Raw genomic sequence first — 24,526 nt, 5'->3', positions numbered from 1 at the left:
TTCTCACATTAAATGTAAACATTCAAGCTAATTATCCAATATATTCTTAAAGCAGAGTAATTCTGATTATGGACTTCAATAAAGAAAACTTGAGCCAAAACTGAAATTCCAATTATAATCTGCCATATGAAAATTTAAAGTTAAACTGATTTAGTAAATCATAAGTTACCAGTAATTCTGGATACAAGCACTGGAAAATTAAAAAAACAACAACATATCTCTAAACAAATTCAATTTATGGTAAATTCTACCAAGTGTGAATGTGGATTAAGGTCAATTTATAGGTTTTTAAATTTTTCATTACCATTTCATTAATGAGAATCAAGGTTCATGCAATACCTAAGGTATCACAGCAAGTATATGCCAACAAAAAAATACCTTAAAAAAAAAAACTTTGTTTGGAGATAATTCAAACTTACAGAAAAATTGTTAGAATAAGAATAATACAAAGAACACTGCCATACTTTTTACCCAGACTCATCCAATATTAACCTTTCTCCTTATGTGCTTTATTAGTGTTCACTTTCTTTCTTTTTATATATATTTAATCAATAATGTACCATTTGAGAATAAGTTGTATATAATCATGGCTCTTTACAACTGAATACTTGTGTACTTAAGAATAGGAATATTCTATTACAGAACTTCACTCTACGAAAATTATCAATTTCAGTAAATTTAACGATAATACTTTAATTAACTATCCATAATCCAGCTTTTCCAATGACTTGATACTATCCTTTAGGGCCTTTGTTTTTCTAGTATAAGATTCTGTCTAGGATCATGTACTGCAGTCAGTCATCATGTCTCTCTAGATTTTATCTGACACATAATCACTTTCCCTGCCTAGTACATATTCTGAATAGACTGTTCTATGAGTCGGACATGACTGAGCGACTGAACTGAACTGAATTTGGGCTCTGATGTTTCTTCATGATTCAAACTGAAATGAATTCTACATAGTGATTATCTTCTTACGGTACCGTGTTTTAGAGAATCTCATGTATCCTGTGACCCTCATTAGTGATGTTAATTTTAATCACTGAGTCAAGACATCTTCTGATTTCTCAGGTAGGGCAGTAGCTATTTTTCCCCTTGCAACTAATAGGCAATCTATGGAGAGATACTAGAAGACCATGTAAATAAATAGCCTGTTTATCATAGATTTCCCATTTATTTAGCACCCACTGATGATCTTTATGATTGCTTTATGATGGGTGTAAAATGATGAATTTCCCCATGCACTCCTAGATTTACCACCACTGGCAGTTTATTGTAATGAAAAATCATCCTTTTCTCCCCATTTATTTATATATCTATGTATTACTTGTATAGGCCTATTGACTCCTACTCTTTTAATGAGTTATAATTATTTCTACACTTTATGATTTTGATGGTTAAATTCTCCCTAATTTTGCTAGTGGGAGCTCCTTCAACTTGGCTCTTACATTATTAAAAATAAAAAACCTTTTCTGTCAAAACAAGATATCCCAGATTTATCTTATATTTTCCCTGTGTAAGCCCTGGAATCAGCCATTTCTCCAGTGAGCCTTTGTTCTTTTAGTAGGGCATGGCATTCGAAACCAAGAGCTGGGCAAAAAGTGTGCTTACTCTTACTGTTTTCCTGACATTCTGCGTACTTGTAATCTTCGATTAGATGCCGGACACTGAATTTCACCTTGTTGCATGATGCTAATTTTGTATTTCTATAAATCTTGAAGCTTTGTTCTGGAATACAGTTAAGCTACTGGAAACAGTTTAATCCTTCTGGATCCTGCTTTGATGAGTTTTAGTTGGGTCTGGAGCAGTGTTCAGTCTAGGTTAATATATTATACCCCATTACTGAGAACTCTACAGAATGTCCTGTGAATTTTAAATTTCTCCAGTCTGGCTGCTGTTTCTGGCTGTGTGAGTGCTGGGCACTGTTCTCCACATGGGTAGTTTTTTCACATACGGTAATCGATAACTATATTCTGCTAAATACTCAAAAGGGAAGCTCTAAGCTTTTTTCTCTGGATAACTCTCTCCTTCCTGGCAATCTATCAAATTTTATATGATTTCATTTTTTACTTTTATTTACTCAACTTGGGAAAACACTTTTCAAGCCACAATGAAAAGAATAATCAATCAAATAAAACTGCCCCCAAACTGACCTGGATGTTGGAATCAGCAGAGAAGGACATTAAAATAATTATATTACATAACTTCAAAAAGTTAAGGAGAGACACGGAAGATGCAAAAGCAAACACCTAACTTTAAGTATCTAACAACCAAACCAAACACCAAATCACAACTCTAGCATTATGTCTGAGTTGAAAAAGAGATTGCATGGCATTAGTAGCAGATTAACACTGCAGAAGGAAAGAATGATGAACAGGCTAGCAATAGAAACTATGCAAAATGAAACTGAGGAAAAAAGAATTTTTAAAAAGTGAAAAGATCAATGAGCAGTCAGACAACTTTAAGCCTAATATACATGTTATCTGACTCTCCAAGGTGGAAGGACAGAAAAAACTATTTGAAAATATGATAGCTGAGAACTTTCCAAACTTAAAAAACAGTGTAAACCCAAAGATTCAAGAAGCTCAATAAACCCTAAATATGAAATGTGAAAAAAAAAAATCTAGGTATATCATAATCAAATTGCTCAAAACCATTCATAAGGAAAATAATCTTAAAATCAGTCAAAGTTAAAAGAAATGTGACTTGTAAATGAATAAGGTAGGTAAACAAGCAGATTTCACACTGGAAACAATGCAAATAAGAAAACTTTGGAACAAATTCTTTAAAATACAGGCCCATGTCATTTTATTGCACTATGCTTTCTTTACTGTACTTTGTACATATCATAGTTTGTTTATTTACAAATCAAAGATTTGTGGCAATCCTGAATTGAGCAAGTCTATCAGTGCCATTTTTCAAACGTTATTTGCTCATTTCCTGTCTTGGTGTCTATTTCCAGCAAAAACTAACACACTCACACTATCCAGGATATACAAAATGAAAATAAGGTACACTGTTCCTCTTCAGATAGAAGGTTAACAAATTTTAGGGACTAGGTTTCAACTGTTAGGCTTTCAAGTTCACTAATCCTTTCTTTTGAAATGTCTCATCAGCCATTAATCCAATCCAGTGTACTTTTATCTCAGACATTACAGTTCTCTTTTCTCAATTTAGGTCATTTTTATACACCCTAAATATTATCACAGTAAAACTGATATTGCAGTCCCCCTCTCCATGGAGATTTACTTGGGCTCCTGTTGTTAATAAGGTGTTCAAAATATTCTGTCTGTATTTTTTTTTTGTCTGTATTTTTTAATATTTTAGCTGGTTAAGCTGAACAGAACCACAGAATATAGTATTATCTCAGAGGCTTCAAACAGTAAAACAGAACTCTATAAAGCATATAGTTTAACAAAACGCACCCTGAGTTGTGAAATTGCTGCTTTTCCTTCCTCACTTTCTTCATCAAACTCATCATCACTCCACTCCCAGCCACCATCTTCTGTCTTATGAAGACGGCCACTGGAACCTGGTACTCTCCGAACCTGCTCATTAGGAAGAGAGACATGGACTGTGCTAGTGTTTGACACTTATGGTACAGAAAAGTCAATCATATTTCTCTCTCCTTCTATTACTTCAACACAGTAAGCAGATAATAATTTTCCCCATAAATAAGTTTTCCCATGTAAAGTCACATCCACCACCCTTCACTTGCTTTCTGGTCCTCATCTGCACTGTTTGTCTTTATTCACAACCACCGACTTTCCCTGTACTTTGGTAGTCTGAGTCTGCACACCATCCAAATCCCTCTTATGTGAAGTCATATGAAATCTGAGTAATGGCTTCATATCTTCAGACATCAAGAAAAAAATCAGGGCAGTTTAAGCCCCAAATAAATACGTTCAAGATAAAGAAGTTTATGGGTTTTTTTTTTATTTTAACTTTTAAAATCACAATTATACTTGCCAGTTCAAGAGTATTACAGCTGTGCAAATGTTAAGAAAAAGAGCAGTGCCCTAACTTTCATCTTCTTCCCCACAGGCAACCACTTTCAATTCATTTTAGCTTATTCTTTTAGAATGTATATATATTTATCTGAGTAATCTGTTCTTATTATTACCCCTTGATTTTCTGGTTTTAGAAATTATCTATTGACTTCTTGTTACAGAAGATGTGAATTTAACCCTATTATTAATTCCCTACTCTTTTTTCAAGATACATTGTAATTTTGGGTAAATCAATTGTGTTTTTTTTTTAGTTTAAAAATATCACATTTTAACACTTCTGAGTATTAAATGAAAGTAACATTGGTTAAAGTACCTGGCAAATAGAAAGCACCTAATAAATGTTTGTTGATTCTCAAACTGAATGTCTTTGCAAATAAAAATGACAAAGTAACATAGGTTAAAGTACCTGGCAAATAGAAAGCACCTAATAAATATTTGTTGATTCTCAAACTGAATGTCTTTGCAAATAAAATGACAAAGTAACATTGGTTAAAGTACCTGGCAAATAGAAAGCACCTAATAAATGTTTGTTGATTCTCAAACTGAATGTCTTTGCAAATAAAAATGACAAATGCATCTATATGTAACTAATTTATAACAAACAAATATAAATTATTTCACAGATCCTTTTAATGAACAGTGTTTCATCTTTAAGACAACAGTTCTTTAACCATTATCAAGATTGCTTTCAAAATACTTTAAGGCACTGAAATAGATGCATGCATAATTTCAATACAATTAAATAAAATGAAAACTACTCTAAATGACAGAATTATATAAAACAAATAAGATCACCTTTATAACCTGGATAATGCATAGTAATTTAAACAATAAATTAAAATTTGTAAAATTCAATATGTACTTCTATATAACAGGCCTAACAATGCTGTTAGACTGATTGAGGCCAGTTTTCAAACAACTACTTAGGTCAAATTGTATTCCACACGAAGATCCTGGCTTATTTTCAAGTTTGCCTTCCTTTGCAAAATTCGGTTTGTTTTCTAAAGTCAACATGTTTGGACTATATTAGACATTTAATTAACAACTTTAGAATTTTAAACTTTCACATAAAAAGTTTTATGAGGTGGTTCTCACTTTAGAAAACCTTTAAGAATATCACCCGTGTTAAAGTTTTCACAGTTACAAAAATGAGGGTTATTGCTGATGACAGGTCTTTCTCTAAAGAACTTCTCACTGTGGTGTACTCTACATGTACACCCAAGAAAACTTCCAGTATGTCTTCTGGATAATAATTATGGTAAACTGGAAAACCCACAAGGGAGGCTTTCCTATACGTATGAGAACAATATTTCCAACAAGAAGCCCCTTCATATAAATATATGGAGAATCATAAATTGATATATTTATGCAAAGGAAAATTATAAAATGCTTCATGATAGGCCTATATGAAACATTTTCTTACAGATTCTTGAAAATATATCAACAATCATCTTATGTATGATCTTAGCATCCCCTCACTTTTTTAAGAATGCCATTATTTTTGTTTCACTAGCAAGAGGGCTCTATCATGGCCGTAAACGTTACCGACAATAAATATTTTCTGTTTTGTGTCTGTGTATTTCTGAGGGTGAATGACAAAAGGAAAATGCTCTCCTTTCCCCCCGCTCCCTGATAAATGGGTAAATCAATGTTTATATAACATGATTATATAAACTATACAGTTGAACCATATATATTACAATTTCTTTTCTTTCCTGCAGAACTTTTTTATTTCCTCTGGAGTTAATATTTGCTTTCTTTCTTTAACAAAATAGTTATTTATTTTTGGATGTGCTGGGTCTTCGTTGCTGCATGTGGCCTTTCTCAAATTGCAGCGAGGAGGGGGGATATTCTCTAGCTGCAGTGTGTGGACTTCTGATTCGGAGCACAGGCTCCCAAGTGTGGGCTGAGTAGTTGCAGCACATGAGCTTAGTTGCCCCATGGCATGTGGAATCTTCCTGGACCAGGGATCAAACCCTTGTCCCTTGCATTGGTAGTGGATTCTTAACCACTGGACCACTAGGGAAGTCCTGCTTATTTCTTACTTGTCATATTTATCCCCAGATTCTCTCCCTGTTATGTAAACCTCCTCTCGTCATACTCATATACATTAGGTATTCATCAGTGTCATCTTCTAGAGGAAGCCTCTCACCAGAGCCCTGCGATCTGTTCCATCAGACTGACACCAGGTTTGGTACCTCAGATATCACTCTATCAACCAGAGGACTATGCTTCCTCAATCACATGACTTCCCTATTCTTATTTTAAGCACTTACTCTACTATTAGCATGGTATATTTACTAAAGCCATGCATTTCTGAACATAATTTGATTCCATTCCTACACTCCACTTAATAGTTTGCCTGGTAGAAAAAGAAAACAATTCTGGGTTAGAAAACATTTTTTTTTCCCTAATGTTCAATGTAAAGCTCCATTGTGATGTGGCTTCCACACATGCTACTGAGGTCCTTATGACTGTTGATTCTATCTGTAACCTTTCCCCATTCTCTGGAAGGCTACAGGATCTTTTCACCTCCAGTATTCCGAGCTGATACAATGAACATGAACTTGGGCAAACTTCAGAAGATGGTGAGGGACAGGGAGGCCTGGCGTGCTGCAGTCCATGGGGTCGTAAAGAGCTGGACATGACTGGGCAACTGAACAACAGCAACAGCATTCTGAGCTACCATGGAAATGTGCTTTAGTGTTGGTCTATTTCCATTCATTGTGCTGGGTACCTGAGCTCTTTCAAACTGGAAATACATGAAATTTTTCTTGAATAATTTTTCATATTTTTTCTTCTGTTTTTCTCAGTTTTCCTTTTCTGGAACTCCTTTTACTTAAACATTGACCCTTCTCAAATAATCCTCTAATGTTCTCATCTTTTCTGTCTCTTGGCTTTTTGGCTCTATTTTCCGGAAAATTTCCTTAACTTTACCCTAAAATCTTTGTAATGAATTTTTCCATTTTTTCTATAATGTTTTCAATTCTCAAGAGCTTTTTGTTGGTGGTAGTGCCATTCTTTAAATGCTTCTTTTCTTAAATTAACAGCTAAGGCATAATTCATAAAACATTGATCCATTTAAGGTATTACAATCCAATGATTTTTAGTATGTTCAGAGTTGAAAAACCATCTCTACAATCACATTTCAATCATTTTCATCACTCCCTCCACTTCCCACAAAACATCCCATACCCATTAGCAGTCCTATCCATTCCCTTACAATCTGCTCAAGTCCCAGGCAATCAATAATCTACTTTCCGTCTCTATACGTTTGCTTGTTCTGGATATTTCACATAAGCAGAATCACAGAATATGTCTTTCAGTTAGCATAATGTTTTAAAGGTACATCCATGCTATGCCATGTATCAGTACTTCACCCCTTCTTACTGCTGAATAATATTCCATTGTATAGGTTCATGACATTTTCTATATCCATTTATTAGTAGATGGACATTCAGTTTGTTTTCACATTTTAGCTACGAATAAAACTTCCATGAACATTCATGTACATATTTTTATGTATACAAGTTTTCAATTCACTTGGGTATGGCTAGGACTAGACTTGCTGGGTCATACAGCAACTTTGTTCAGTCTTTTGAGAAACTGCCACAAAAGTGACCATACCATCTTCCATTTCCATCAGTAATGTGTGAGGATTCCAATTTCTCCACATCTTTATCAATACTTGTTATTGTCTGTCTGTTTTGTTATAGTTATTCAGGTGGGTGTGAAGTGGTGTCTTCATTGTTTCTGTATGGTGGAAAGAAACTTCCCAACTTCCCAACTCACTTCGGTAGTTGCAAACAGTGATTTAACACAACTTATAATTAATTGATTATGTACCATCCTTTTTCATTCCAGTTGAAAGTGGAGTACTACTGAGGCATAGACTATTGCTAAAAGAATATATCAAGCATGCTAAAGAAAAGACTGAAAGAAAATGAGTAATATTCATACTGTTAACATAGTATTAGTCAAATACACTTTCAAAATGCAAAAGTAAAACTTCTAATTTTTCAAAAAAACTGAGTTAAATCCACATTTACCTTTCTAGCTCTTTCAGAAATGGTTGGTGCTCTCTGCAATATTTTTTCTTGAAGAAATTCTTTATTCTGGAGAGGAAAAATAAGTTTTCTTTTCATAAGAAGTTTTTAATGAACAAAAAAATTGACATAGAAATATTCACCACAATTAATGTGATATAGTAACTGTTTTTATAAAGTTTGAGAAAAGCTTCTATTCTTTCATTCTGAAGATCCTTTAATATACTACTACCATGACTTTATACATTGAGACAAAGCTTTAATGTATTGTATGAACCACCATCTATGAAAAGTTTGCTTTAACATATGTCCTTTGGGATTGTGGTCCCACATTTCCCAACTACAATAACATCTTATTTATCCCAAATCTTTGGGAAATGACATGTTTACAAATTCAGTAGTAAACCCTGAAATGATAGTTCAGTATATTTCACAGGATTTTCCACAGATTTTATTTATAGTGGTAATATTCATTTTTCCTGTTTTAAGTTTTACCTGACACTTAAATGAATTTATAGAAAAATATATTTAACTTAAATATGAAAGACTGTCTAAATAACGGCCCCAGCAATTATCTGACCTACCATCATCCTTCCAAAAATAATCATCTGAAGGTAATGCAACCTCTGAATAGTAAACCTCATGTAGGTGTTTGAGGGGGATCATCTGAATACATGAAACCAAGTTAGAATGTCCTACCTTGGCTTTTTGGAAAAACTTGTGCCTTAACAGTTCTGCTGCTGTTGGTCTAAAACCAGAAAAGAAAGTTTTTATAGTTAATTGAAGTGGAATGTGGGTTTTCATCTTCAAAAATGAAAACATGATTTCTTGAGCATCAAGATAAAAACTCAGAGTACTCCACTGTCTTTAACCTGCTAAAAATGAAAAAGGAAAAGCTCATTACAAGGCACTGAATAGAATTTAAAAACTCAACTAGAAATTTTCTGGTAACAATGATTGTAGGTTCTTGCAAAAATTCATTAGTGAAATGTTTCTTTTAGAAGCATGATTTCTTAATGGCTTTCAATATATTTGCTATTTAATATTATTTCCCACGAAGTTGGCTTTATCTACTTTAAAGAAGCAAAAAGTATATATTTAAACTGACAAATCAAGAACGGTGCTTCTTGCCACATAATTACCTGTAAGTCTCAACTTACGTAATTACACATTCTTAAAAAATAATTTCACAATTTCCTATAAAAAACTGAAGATTCTAAGAGTAATATATAGTTTCCAAATTTAATCTAAAGTTAGTTTTTAACTGTGCACAGTCTTACTTCATTTGAGTACAGGTATTGTTGTCAACTTCACAAACTAGTATAAGAATAAAGAATAAACAATGCTACACTTAAGAAATTGGATCTAACTGACGCCACATACCTACTATGTAACACTGAACAAGTCACTTCTTTAAGGTTCAGTATTACCTGGCTAAATCCCTAAAAGCAGTGATTCTTAAACACTGCTGTGCATTATAATATCTGGGAGTTAAAAAAAAATCCTTTTGACTAAAGAGATGAGGGTCATAATCTAGCTATGTAAGAACAAGACAGCAGGTAGCCTAGGTTTTGTATTGCCCTCCTGGAATACAGTTGGCATACCAGATGGGAACTGTTACACAAGAGAGAAATAAACTATCTTATAAATATAAAAAATCCCAGGCTGTTCCCTGTAACAGTTAAACAGCAAAATCTGTGGGGGCAAACTTGGGTACAGTTTTTAAAGCTCTCAAGGTGACACCAAAATGCACTCAAGCTTGAGAACCAAGGCCTCAGAGGATTCTCATAGAAATTAAAAGAGAGAATAAATGTGGAAGTGCTATGCAAACTCGAAGTAGACATTACCATTCCTACTTTTTCATTCAGTCACAATTTCAGCATGTTTAACAGTTCGTACAACACTGCTTCTTATTTGTTCCCTTCTTATGGGCTCATTTCCTTCTTTCTAAAATACACTTCAGAGGAGTTCTTTAAGTGATAAAACATGACTGGAAAACTCAATTTTTGACTGAAAATTATTTCATGCTTACTGGTGAATGATAGTTTGACTAGATTTAGAGAATTAGAGAATTCTGGGTTAACAGTTATTTTCTCTCAGCATTGTTCCACCAAAGTGTCTAGTCTTAACTGTTGTTATCGGGGAAGTGGTTTGTCCATCTGCCTGCTATTCCTCAGTTAGGTAATCTGTTCTCTCAGGCCGCACTTAAGACCTTCTCTTTGTATTTGTGTCCATTAGTTTCATGACAATGTATACAAGTGGAAAAAGAGGGATACTGCTTGGAATCTAGGACAATAATTCCTTAGCCTGAAAATACAGGTATGTCATCAATTCAGAATATTCCTCGCCATTATTTCTTCGAACGTTGCTTCCGGTCCACAGTGTGGTGTTTCACTGTGTGTTCTGTAATTCTGGATTGTGATCTCTTCAGTACAAGAATTGCAGGGACCTGTGTTTTGGAAGTAGTCTAACAGTGCAGTTTCTGATTGCTTCTGCCAGAAACAAAACTGGCTTAGTAATAACTGTTTTACTTTCTAATCCTGTGGGTCCCTGGATAATATGGGTATAAATTCAGACTGTAATAAATAAATAAATTCAGAGTGTCCATGTCAGAGGGCGTGATTATTCAGGAAAGATTTCTGTTGTGTTTCTGTTATAACAGATTTTTGTTGTTGTTGTTCTTTGATCTATCCTTTCACTCAGGATGCAGACTTATGAATGTTCTAGCTTTAGGCAGAAATCTTAGTACAAAATCCCCATATGGGTGGGCTCTATATCTCATTTTTAGTCCCCACTTGGAAGTTAAAAATCCAAACCAGTAGGTTATTAGAATGAATAGTGTCATACTGAAGGCAGCCACAGGATTAGTTTATAATAGTTCTTGGATTTATGGCTTCCTTATTGATTCTGGCATCTGAAGACCTCCCTTTATTATAGCTCATCTCTATTCTTGTTATTTAAGTCTGATAGATTTATCCAGAATTTCTAGGTGTTTGTAACAGAATTCTGTTATTTCAGTCAACTAATTTGGCAGAAGTAAGTGTTCCCTATGTTTTAATACCACTGTATTAAGAAAGAGGAAAAAAGTTCTAAAACCACAGGTTTGAACTTAGCTGCCTATTTTTCTTACCCTTTCCAATATTTCCAACAGTAAATTCTGAAGCCCATTAAATATACTAAAGACATGATCAAGGAAGTCAATTCAAACCTTTTAGTTTTGTTGAGCTTTAGAAAAATCAAAATTAAAAATCTTTTAGTGCTACGAAACTGAGTGGTCTATACACCACATGAAACAGAAAAATATGATAGAGAACAGGGCCCAAGGTTAGGAATCAGGAGTTTTGACTGACCTCAAAGATAAAAAATTATATGCAATAATCTTTAACTTCTATACTTCTGTTTAATTCACAGATACACATATTAGATGATCACGTTTCTTTAACTCACCTGCCATTCAATCTTTCTAGTGTTAACAATAAGCTATTTGATTTTTTGCTCTACTTAACTAAAATACATCTCCAATAAGGAAGTATGACTATTTGACATTAAATATAGTATTTGTTATTTCCCCTGTTAATAAAATCAAAAAGAGCATTAAGATACTGGTTTACTTATAACTCTTAAATGCAAATTAAAAATAAGCCCTCCCACTAACTTTGCAGCTCATTAACAAATACATTTATAACTCTAAGAAATTAACCAAGAAATAGCTTAACTATTTAGGGTGCACTGTATACTAAAAAGAAAGGAGAAAATATATAATTCACTCATTTTCAATTTAGTATAATGGTCAGTGTATATTTTTTCTAATGTTTAAGTTTAGTTCTTTTTAATTCTCTGCACACGTATGTACGTATGCATGTGATTCCCAATGGTTTACATATTATGTGAAGAGGATAAGTTTTATCTCATATTTTACCTTTTTTCTGGATCTTTTTGAAGGCACAATGAAATCATTTTTCTAAATGATTTTCCGTATTTTTTCAGCATTTCTTTATCTTGAACACCAGTTTCCAAAGAAGGAGGATCATTTTGCAGTGTCAGCATTAAAACCTGTGAGAATTTTCAACATAATGTAAACTTCTGAAGATTCAGTAATCAAATATTGTGGCCACAATTTTTCAGTATAGACAACCTCCAAACATCTGAGCAGATTTTATTATCTGAAAGTTCACATCTAGATCAGTTGTTTGGAAACTAGAGCTATTTAGGTGTTTTCCAGATAAATAATATCCTATAGACAGTTGGCTTCTCAGGCAATGTGCCTGCAAAGGCTAAACTGTATCAGCACTGTATTGTATGTACTTTAGTTGAAATCTTTCCTTCATGTCTTCTGTCCAATTCTTACACCAGCAAACTTAAAAAAAAAAAAAAAAAAAAAAACCATAGCAAAATTAAAGAGTGTGACCTTGCTAACTTTACCTATTCATAGCTCTATTTCAACTTGACCCCTTGTAACCTGGACTTCTCTTCCCAGAACTCCTCAAAAACTTAGATCACAGCAATCACTGATGATGTACTAGTTAACAAAGCTATAACCTTTTTAGTTTGCATTCTTTCAACCTTCCCTGCAGCAACTGTCCATCCTGAATCTCTCCTTTCTTTGACTTACATGGCAACACACTATCTTGATGCATAGAGACAAAGTAACAAAGGTCCTATTAATATGAGGCAATTTGGGGTGATTTTCTATACTATTTGACTTTTCAATAAAAGTATAACCCATTTTTCTAAGCACAAAGTCAAAACCAAAATTAAAAGGCTATAGTCAGAATTGTTATTTGCCATTCAGATTTAATTTATATTTACTAAAAGGGGATTACTAAGGTTGCAAGTATTTCTCATTTTGAGCAAATAGGTTAACATGTGTATGTCTGGCTACAACTTCAGGAGTCACTGCCTACAATAATATAAAGTAAACCTCATCTTTCTCTCTGACCTCCTTTCAAAAATAAGCCATTTCTTGGGCCTCAAAATAGCCTCCCATCTTACAGTTATAAAGAGTAATCTTTTTCAAAACCTTGTGAATATTCATTTACACCTAAGCAGTCTTGACCTTTAGGAAAAAACCAAGGCCTTAAAGTATCACTAACCTTTCACCCATCAAACATATAGGTTAAAAAATATATACAAACGTTTTGAATATGGACATTCAGAGAGGTTTTTCCTATTATCCTTACTGATTTTGTCTCTCTTTACGTTCTTAGTGCCTTAAAGGGGACAGAGTAACATTTTAAAGGTTCTAAAGTGCTCCAAGAACATAAATACATGAATATCACTATGACAAAAATTCACAATGGTACTCACCATTTTAAACAATCATAAGGCATTTTGTAAAGCGGGCAAGCAAGACTATAAACAATGGCTAGAGCTACAAATAGAATTCACGTGCATATTCTCACTTAGGGGTCACACAGATGAAAATGGTTGCCAACAGTACTGGCAGGACATTCTTGAAACACAAAAAACTCATTTATTACTAATGCTGGGGACATTAGGATTAATAACTACATTTCGGGTAACTATTCCCTCAGGATGGGGGCTTCCCAGGTGGCGTTAGTGGTAGGAAATCTGCCAATGAAGGAGACACGAGAGACACAGGTTTGATCCCTGGGTCAGAAAGATCCCCTTGAGTAGGAAATGGCAACCCGCTCCAGTATTCTTGCCTGGATAATCCTACAGACAGAGGAGCCTGGTGTCCTACAGTCCATAGGGTCATAAAGAGACACAACTGAGCAACTGAGCCCACACAGACACACACACACACACACACACTTCTTCAGGATGTAACAGGTCCTTAAACAAAAGATGCTTAGAGTCTTACCACAAAGCAAACTTGTATTCAATAACAAAGAAAACAATACATATGTATGGAACATGAACAATCTGCATGGATCTAACATACAAAAAGCACTTAAAAACAGTAGCTGACACAGATGAGTGCTCAATGAATGTCAACAGTAACTACGGTTAACATGCAACTCTTCCAACAACCTTAAGAGGTAGAAATGATCATCATCCCCACTGAGGCTGCTCTACACAGGTGACTGTGGGGGAACACACACTAAAACGAGACAGATTAGATCCGAACATCAAACTAGCTACATAGTCAGGAGATGGTGAGTCATTCAAATAAGAAGGTCAGCTACAATGTAAAGCTACCCAGTGTAACATACCAAATATCTAAAAGATATTCTAACTGCTAAAGAAGTTAGAAGGAATGCAGGGCAGAATACGATGGATAAGAATGTCAAATGATCCCACAAACACAAGCGCTCCAGATATGTGTGTTATTTACATGCAAATGGAGGACAAAATGCTAATATGAATGGCTGAGTTAGTGTAAATGAGAACAATTACTATTTTTATAAACTCTTACATTCACATAGTGCTTTTTAATATAAAAATACTTGTTCATATACTAATAAATCTACATAATTCTTAAAAAAGAATGTCAAATGAGGTAACCCTCTGAAAGAGAACTGAGACATGAGCTGGGATAGTATTGTGGTTATAAGCCTTACCTTCATTGGAGGATACTTATGATAAGGAGCTGCCCCCGTGGCCAGTTCAATGGCTGTGATCCCAAAACTCCAGATGTCAGCTTTGAAATCATAACCACGAACCTGTACAGAACAGAGAGATGTACAAGATTACTTTTACCACCCAGGAGCACTTTCAAGATAGCTTCTAATATGTATCAAGAACCACAGACTTTAAGCTGATAAAATATAATCTAAAGTAGGCAAAAGCTAAATTTACTTGGTAAGTGGAAAAAAGAAAAAACTGAATGAATGTCTAGCATCAACGAGGAAATGGTTAAGTATTGTATATTCACTTAGAGAAACATTATACATTCAACTAAAAGCAATATTAATGAATCCTATATGAAAATATTGAAAACCACTTTATGATATAATATGAGAAAGCACTTAAGAAAGAAGATTATGAAATTCTTCAGAAGTTTTGATACTATTGCAAACAGGTATACAATCTATTAAAGAAAAAAACAGAAAGACCTAAAACAAAAATAAAAGTTTGGCAGTCTTTTGTTTTCCAAATTTCCTATGTTACAATATTATTTTATCACCTTAATTTTTGGGGTGAAAAAAATTACAAGGGTAAGAAAATTTTTAAAGTTGCTAGTGTGAATATGTTGCCAAATTTCTCTCCTTTATACTGTCACCAGCATGTTATAAAATTAAATATTTTAATTTTCTATCCTAAGCAATATAGGAGGAGAAACAGGATTTGGGAGTGTGTGGTTTGAAACCTAAAATTAAAGCTCCATATTACATACTGCCTCAACATGGGATAAATAGAAGGACCTGTAATGACCTAAGGACAGTGACCCACTGTTCTCCCAAGGAGAATGTGCCCTAGGCCCCAAACCCTGCTTATCAAACAATCAGGTGCAGTTCCTGTTTATTTCTGAGTAGTAGGTTTCTGCTCCCTGCCAGCCCTCAGAAAACAAGCCAATCACACCTTCACAAGGAAACCAAAGGGCACATCACTTTCTTGACACTACAAAGCCTGCCTCCTGGAACGACTGTTCATTCCCTTCCTAATTGCAAACCCATAAGGCATGCAGTGTCCTCTGCCTCCAGATATGTGTACAAGCAAATAATAAATTGCGGCCAAGCTCATCAGGCCCAGTGTCAGGTACCTGCATGTTCAGTCATCTCCATAACCCTAGTGTGGGAAGTCCTGACCCACACTAGGGTCAATACAGGCATTGTAACAGAGTGAAAAGTAGATTCAGTTCTACATACAGAGTTTGACATAAGACATTAATGTAAAACATCTACAGGGAGTTGGAATACCTCCCCAATAGCTTAAAAAACAAGACTCGACTGGATATAATTCATAAATAATGAACAATGAACAGGTGGGAAGTAGAGACAGAAACAGCAAGTATGTGTAGTCAGAGAAGAGTCAGAGATAAGGTGCTGGGAAGCAGTGTTGCTTAGCAGTAAAAGGAAAGCCAGGGAGAAGTCAGAGAAATGGTCTAATAAGTAGGAGAATGAGGAAGCTAAAGATGTGAGTAAAGGGCATGCCAGTCAGAATGGCTGCTATCAGAAAGTCTACAAACAATAAATGCTAGAGAGGGTGTGGAGAAAAAGGAACCCTCTTACACTGTTGGTGGGAATGCAAACTAGTACAGCCACTATGGAGAACAGTGGCTTAAACAGTGGCGATTCCTTAAAAAACTGGAAATAGAACTGCCATATGACCCAGCAATCCCAATGTTGGGCATACACACCAAGGAAACCAGAATTGAAAGAGACACGTGTACCCCAATGTTCATCGCAGCACTGTTTATAATAGCCAGGACATGGAAGCAACCTAGATGTCCATTGGCAGACAAATGGATAAGAAAGCTGTGGTACATATACATAATGGAATATTACTCAGCCATTAAAAAGAATACATTTGAATCAGTTCTAATGAGGTGAATGAAACCGGAGCCTATTATACAGAGTGAAGTAAGTCAGAAAGAAAAACACCAAAACGGTATACTAACGCATATATATGGAATTTAGAAAGATGCTAACGATGACCCTATATGTGAGACAGCAAAAGAGACACAGATATAAAGAACAGTCTTTTGGACTCTGTGGGAGAAGGCGAGGGTGGGATGATTTGAGAGATAGCATTCTAACATGTATATTACCATACGTGAAACAGATCGCCAGTCCAGGTTCAATGCATGAGGCAGGGTGCTCAGGGCTGGTGCACTGGGACGACCCATAGGGATGGGATGGGGAGGGAGGTGGGAGGGGGGTTCAGGATGGGGAACACATGTACACCCATGGCTGATTCATGTCAATGTATGGCAAAAACCACTACAATACTGTAAAGCAATTAGTCTCCAATTAAAAAAAAAAAAAAGATGTGAGTAAAGGGGGAAAGGTCGACAGCTTCAAATGCCACAAAGAGAATAAAACAAGGAGCAAAATATGAGCACTGGATTCTAGAATTAGCAGAGTTTCCTTCCATAAGGTGATGGGATGAGTGACATAAACTGCAGTCTGTTCGACACAATCAGGAAATAGGGATGCAAGGAAAACTAGTCCTTCAAGAGCCACGTGTAAAAAGATCAGGTTATTTAACTTGTACTAAGGATATTACCATTAAATCAGTCTTAATTATACTATTCCTTAGGTTGCCTTTGTATAAATCTTGAGATTAACATGTCCTTTGCTAAGTTCTAGAGTTTGGGGTTTGTTTATTTTTAAGCATGATGCCAAGTCTTAGACAAGGAACAGAGGCATGTTTCCCAAAGGTAACCTAGCAGACCACTGGAAAGCAAACACTACTCAGTTTTTTTAATTTTGTAAAAAAACCTAAATCACTGTAAAAAGACAAAAGACCCAGTACCTGTTCCATAACTTCAGGCGCCATCCAGCAAGGGGTTCCAACAAAGGTTTTTCTCACTTTATTTCGAGTAATGTCACCACCAGTTGCTAAAAAAGCACTAACTCCAAAGTCTAAAACAGAATATAACCACAAGGGATTAAAAGTACAGTAACTAACATAAATACATAGGAAAATAATATAATGTAGTTATGGTCCTACATACATAGTATGACCTTTTTTCGTTTTTCCGCTGAACTTCTTGACTAAATTAACACATAGCTTAATGGGTTCCTCATTCTATTCCTCTCCACCTCCACACATCATCTCCTCAGATTTTCCTCCTTGCTCCAATCCATTCTTTTCATCTTCCCAAACTGAAACTCTATATCCATTAAACAATAACTCTCATTGTCCCTTTTCCTCAGACCCTGGCAACAACCATTCTACTTTCTGTCTCTGTAATTTTGACTACTCTAAGCATTTCATATTAGTGGAACCATACATAATTATCTTTTTATAATGGAGTTATTTCACTTATCACAAGATCTTCGAGGTTCATTCATGTTATAGCATGTGTCAGAATTTCCTTCCTTTGGAGGCTGCATAATATTTTATTGTATGTACATACCACGCTTTGTGTATACATTCATCCACTGATGGACATTTAAATTGCTTCCGTATTTTGCCATTGTAAGTAATGCTGCTATGAAAATGCGTGTACAGATAGCTGTTTCAATTCCTGCTTTAGGTTCTTTGGGGTTATATATTCAGAAGCGGAATTGCTGGATCATACAGAATTTTTATCTTTAACTGATTTAAGGAATTGCCATACTGTTTTCCACAAGAACTCTACCATTTTATGTCCCTCCAAATAGTGAACAAGGATTCTGATTTCTCCACATCCTTGCTATTTTGTATTTTTTTGATAACAGCCACCCTAATGGGTATGTTATTATCTCCTTCTAGTTTTGATTTGTATTTTTTCCCTGATGATTAGTGATACTGAGCATCTTTTCATGTGCTTTCTGAACATTTGCATATCTTCTTTGGAGAAATGTCTATTCAAATCAATTTTAAAATTGGTTTTGTTGTTGCTCTTGAATTTGAGGAGTTCTCTGTATATTCTGGATATTATAAGTCTCTTGTCAGATACATGATTTGCAAATATTTTCTCCCATTCTGTGGGTTGCCTTTTTCATCTGTGGATAATGTCTTTAAGTGCACAAATTTTTAAAATTTTCATGAAATTCAATCTATTGTTTTGTTTTCTGTTGCCTATGCCTTTGGTGTCATATCTAAAAATCACTACCAAATCCAATGTCATGATCATGTGCCCTGTTTTCTTCTAGAGTTTTATTGTTTTAGGTCTTTATATTAGAGTCCATTTTCAGTTAATTTTTGAATATTATGTTAGATAAGGGTCCAAATTCACTCTTTTGCATTTGGATATTTAGTTTTCCCAGAACCATCTATTGAGAAGACTCCTTTCCCCACTGAATGGCCTTGACACCCCTGTTAAAAATCATCTGATCATATTATACGAGGGTTTATTTTTGAGCTTTCTATTCTATTCCACTGGTCTTTATGCCAATTTTTATACCAACAATATACTGTTTCTATTACTATTGCTTTGCAATAAGTTTTGAAATCAGGAAGTGTGAATCCTCCTACTTTGTTCATTTTTTAAAGACTGTTTTGGCTACTTGAGGTTCAAGCTTACATATGCATTTTAGGATTTTTTTTCTATTTCTGCCACAAAAAAAAATTGAGGTTTTGACAGGCATTATTGCACTGAATCTGCAGATTACTTCGGGTAGTACTAACTTTTTAAAACAATGGTAAGTCTTCTAATCCATGAACAGGGGGGATGTGTTTCTATTTATTTACATCCTCTTTAATTTCTTTCAGCAATGTTTTATAGTTTTCATTGTACAAGTATTTCACCTCCTTGGTTATGTTAACTTCTAGGTATTCTAATTATTTTTGATGCTACTTGTATACAGAATTGCTTGTAATATTTTTCTCAGATTGTTCATTGTTAGGGTAGAAACTGAACTGATTTTTAAGTGCTGACTTTTTATCCTACTTTGCAAAGCTCATTTATTAGTTCAAGCAGCTTTTTTTTTAATGTAATGTTATGCTTAGGATTTTCTGCACGTAAGATCATAGAATCTGCAGAGATAAGTTTACTTCTTTCTTTTCAGTCTGAATGTCTTTTACTATTTTTCATGCTCAATTGTTCAATTCAGAACTTCCAGTACTAACACATTCTTCCCTGTTCCTGAACTCAGAGGAAGAGCTTTCAAGTCTTTCATCACTGAGTATGATATTCATGGTAGGTTTTTCATATGTAGCTTTTACTATGCTGAGGACGTTTCCTTCTGTTCCTACTTTGTTGCATGTTTCTATTATGAAAGAGTGTTGTGGTGGTGGTTTAAGTCCTGCCTGACTCTTGCGACCCCATGGACTGTAGCCTGCCAGGCTTCTCTGTCCATAGGATTCTTCAGGCAGGAATACTGGAGCGGGTTGCCATTTCCTTCTCCAGGGGATCTTCCCAACCCAGGAATCAAACCTGGGTCTCCTGCACTGCAGGCAGATTCTTCACCAACTGACTACGAGGGAAGCCCATGAAAGGGTGTTAAATTTTCTCAAATGTTTGCTCTGCACTGAGATGATCATGTGGGTTTTCTTTTTCTCTTTGTTCTGGTAATCTCATGTGTAACACTGATTTTCACATGTTGAACCACTCTTGCATTCCAAAGAAATCCTACTTGGTCATGGTGTATCATCCATTTAACATGCTACTGAACTTGATTTGCTACTAGTATTTTGCTGAAAATATTTACATCAATGTTTATAATAGATACTGGTCCATAGTATTCTTTTCTTGGGTTAGTATCTCTGCCTGACTTTGGGAATAGGGTAATTTTGGACTCAATAAAATGAGTTAGAAAGTGTTTCTTCCTTTTCAAATTTTTGGAAAACTTTGAGGAAGGCTGTTATTAGTTCTTCTTTAAATGTCTGACAGAATTTACCAGTTAAACCACTGAGTCCAGGGCTTTTCTCTGTCAGAAAATTTTTGATTATTGATTCAATCTCCTTACAAGCTATATATAGGTCATTTAAGATTTTCTATTTATTCATGATTTCATCTTGTTAGGTTTAATATTTCAAAAAATTTGCCCATCTAGGTTATTCAATTTGCTGGAGTAGAATTGTTCACATTACATCTTATAATCCTATTTATTTTGGTAGAATTGGTAGCAATATCCACATTTTTGGTTCTGATTTTAGTATTTTGAGTCTTCTTTTGTTTTTTTCTTAGTTTACCTAGCTAAAGGTATGTCAGTTTTTTCAACTTTCGGTTTCATCAATTTCTTCTATTGCTCTTCTTTCTCTATATCCTTTTCTCAACTCTAAATTTTATTATTTCTTTCCTTCTGCTAGCTGAGGGTTCAGTTTCTTCTTTTTCTGGTTCCTTAAGCTGTGAAGTTAGGTTGTTGATTTGCTAGCTTTCTTTTTTTGTAAATAAAGCATCTAAAGCTACAAATTTGGCCCTTAGCAATGCTTTCACTGTGTCCCATGAGTTCTGGTATGGTTGTGATTTTGTTTTCATTCATCTCTAAGTATTTTCTAGTTTCCTGTGTGATGTCTTCCTTCATCCATTGGTTGTCAAAATCTATTTGTCAATCTATTTTTGTTTAGTTTCCACAAATTTGTGAATTTTCAAGTCTTCTGTGGTTGGTTTCTAGCTTTACCTCGTTGTGATAAGAGAAAATACTTTATATGATTATCACTTAATCTGTGGCCTAAAAAATGGTCTATCCTAGAAAATGCCCCTTGGACACTTCAAAAGAATGTGTACACTGTTCTTATTGGGTAGAGTGCTTTGAATATGCCTGTTTCTAGTTAGTCAATGTGTTGTTTAAGTCTTCTATTTCCTTACATTCTGTCTGTTCTACCCATTATTAAGACTGGAGTACTAGAGTCTCCAACTATTACTATAGAACTCTCTACAGTTCCTTTTAGTGTTACAGAGCTATCTATAGTACCCTTCAGTTCTGTTACTTTTTGCTTCATATATTTTGCTGGTATGTTAATATTTGCATGAATGTTTGTAACTGTTTATCTACTTATTATATCTATTTAACCTTTTATTAATATATAATGTATTTCTTTGTCTCTTACAACCTTTTAAATACAAAGTTTATTTTGTCTGATATTAGAGTAGCCACCCTGTTCTCTCTGGTCACTATTTGCATAGAATATATTTTCCCATCCTTTTGCTTCTAATCTATTTGTATCTTTGGATCTAAAGTGAGTTGCTTATAGACAGCATATAGTTGGATCATGTTTTAAACCATTTTTTAATTGGACAGTTAATCTATTTAAAGTGATTATTGATAAAGAGGGACTTACTTCTATCATTGTGCTATTTTTTTCATGTGATTTAAAGTTTTGGGGGGCTTCCCAGGAGGCGCTGGTGTTAAAGAACTTCCCTGCTAATGCAGGACCCACAAGAGACATGGGTTCGATCTCTGAGTCAGGAAGATTCCCTGGAGGAGAGCAGGGCAACCCATTCCAGTATTCTTTTTTCTATTTAATGTATTTGTTTATTTGTCTGTATTGGGTCTTACTTGCTCCTGGGCTCCTCCAGTTGCTGTACATGGGCTGGAGGCATATGCGATCTTAGTTCCCCGACCAGGGATCGAACCTACATCTGTTGCATTGGAAGGTGGATTCTTAACCCATGGACCACCAGGGAAGTCCCCACTCCAGTATTCTTGCCTGGAGAATCCCACAGACAGAGAAGCCTGGTGGGCTATGGTACACAGGGTAACAAAGAGACATGACTAGAAGCAACTTAGCATGCATGTTAAGTTGCTACATGCAACTTAAAAACAAAAGAACAAAAAAACTTGTTCCTCATTTCCTGTATTACTTATTTTGTGCTTAACTTTTTGTTGCAAAATGCTTAAAATTTTTCCTTATTTTAAAAAATTTATATTCTATAGCTATTTTCTTTATGGTTACCATGGGGGTTACACTTACCACCCTAATGTTTTAACACTCTAATTTGCATTTACACCAGCTTAACTTCAATAACATGCAAAAACTTTTTTCTTTACAGCACTATTCTCATCTTTTCAGGTTGCTGTTATCACAGAATTACATCCTCATAAACTGTGTGCTCAAAAACATAAACTAATCATTTTAAATGCATTAGTCTCTTAAATTATGTAGAAAAGAAGATGTGGTGTTACAAACCAATGCTATTGTAATATCAAGTTTTAGACCAATAACTGTTTTCTGTAATGTGTTAGTCTCTTAAATTATGTAGAAAACAAAAAGTGCAGTTACAAACCACTGTTACAATAATAGTACTTTTTTTAACATACCCACATATTTACCTTAATTGAGTTCTTTATTTCTTCACACTGCTTGGAGTTATTATCTAGGGTCCTCTCATTTTACCTTGCACAACTCCCTTGAGTATTTCCTGCAGGGCAAGTCTAGTGGAAATATATATCCTCAACTTTTGTTTATCTGGAAATGTCTTAATTTTTCCCTCACTTTTAAAAGCATCCTTGGTTGACACTTTTTCCCAAAACTTTGAATACATTGTCCCTCTGCCTTCTGGCCTCCAAAGTTTCTGATGAGAAGTCTGCTGACAACCTTGTTTAGGACACCTTGTATGTGATGAGTCACTTGTCTCTTGCTGTTTTTACGATTCTTTTTCTTTGTCTTTCTTAAGTTTGATTATGTGTCTCTGTGAGTCTCTCAGAGTTCACTTTAGCAGGAGATCACTGAGCTTCTCAGACGTTTATATTCATGTTTTTCATTAAGTTTGAGATGTTTTCAGCCATTATTTCTCCAATTATTCTCTCTGCCCCTTTCTTCTCCATCGAGGCCTCACATAATGTGGATGCTGGTCTGCTTAATGATGTCCAAACAGACCCATCAGGCTCTATTCACTTTGTTCAATCATTTTCCTTTCTGTTCCTTGGAGAAGGAAATGGCAACCCATAAGTCTGTTCCTTAGACTCGATAATTTCCATATTCAAGATCATCAATTATTACTTCAACCAGATCAAATCTGCATTTAAATCCTTCTAATAAGTTTTTCATTTCACAATTCAAGTTATTGTACTTTTTAGCTCCAGAATTTCTTTCTTGTTTCTCTTTAAGTCTTCTTTCCTTATTGATATTTAGATTTTATTAACAATTGTTGTTTCAATTTTTCCATATCTTTTAACTCTCTCAACATTTTTAAGATGGTTGTTTTAAAGTCTTTGTCTAATATATCTGCCATCAAGCCTTTTTCAGTGATGGTTTCCTTTCAATAGATCATACTTTCCTGTTTCACTGAATGTCTTGTGATTTTTTCTTGTTGTTATTGAAGATGGACATTTGAATCTAATAATGTGCTAACTCTGGAAACCAGATTCTTCCCCTTCCCTGGGATTTACTGTTTTTTGTTATTGTTTTGTTTTTTGAGGTTGCTGTAGGCTGTGTCTATGTCAAGCATTGGCCTGAAATGTAAACTTAAGGCCTTCTCAGATCTTTTCTGCACCTTTTCCTGAGAACAAACATTCACTATTCAATCTTCCCTGCAAATCTTGTTTTTGTTTTGGTTTTGTGGCCACATCACATGGCTTGTGGGATCTTAATTCCCTGATGAGGGATGGAATCTAGTGCCTTGGCAGTGAAAGTGCAGAAGTCTAACAACTGGACCCACAGGAAAGTCCTGTAGTTATTTTCTATTGTCCTAGTCTTTAAGGCTTGGCTTCAAAAAGAGGAAGAGGAGAGAAATGAAGGAAGGAAAAAAAGGCAATGGCCTGTTCAAGTGCCTGGAAAGGAGGAGCTGTAACAACAATGGCTGCCTGTCTCTTTGTCTGCATCTCTGTGATCAGAAGCTGCAATTAGTAATCAGAGCAGATGCTAGGATATTTAAAGGACAGGGTTCTTTCTACCCACCATAGTTCCTGCAAGTTGTGTGCACGTTGCTCTAAAAACATATGCATAGCTGCCTGCCATGCGGCTGATGGGTAAGAAATCAGCAGCTCTGAAACCGACAAAAATTAACTGCAATTTACCTTCCAAGTCTTG

General features: G+C 35.0%; 1 protein-coding gene across 2 annotated transcripts in view; it reads right to left on the bottom strand.

Annotated features, from left to right (window-relative positions):
* The window catches only part of OXSR1 (oxidative stress responsive kinase 1), an 85,541-nt gene that overhangs the window by 13,620 nt on the left and 47,395 nt on the right, over nt 1-24,526 (bottom strand). For both annotated transcript variants that reach the window (XM_020914943.2, XM_070455425.1), the window contains 6 exons: nt 17,438-17,547; nt 14,581-14,682; nt 11,976-12,109; nt 8,756-8,804; nt 8,060-8,125; nt 3,426-3,548 (listed from right to left, as the gene is read on the bottom strand). In XM_020914943.2, the coding sequence (XP_020770602.1) occupies nt 3,426-3,548; nt 8,060-8,125; nt 8,756-8,804; nt 11,976-12,109; nt 14,581-14,682; nt 17,438-17,547 (584 nt within the window). The remainder of the gene's footprint in view (nt 1-3,425; nt 3,549-8,059; nt 8,126-8,755; nt 8,805-11,975; nt 12,110-14,580; nt 14,683-17,437; nt 17,548-24,526) is intronic.

Source organism: Odocoileus virginianus, chromosome 26, assembly GCF_023699985.2.
Source record: "Odocoileus virginianus isolate 20LAN1187 ecotype Illinois chromosome 26, Ovbor_1.2, whole genome shotgun sequence".
Taxonomy (NCBI): domain Eukaryota; kingdom Metazoa; phylum Chordata; class Mammalia; order Artiodactyla; family Cervidae; genus Odocoileus; species Odocoileus virginianus.
This window is presented reverse-complemented; position numbering and strand designations above follow the sequence as displayed.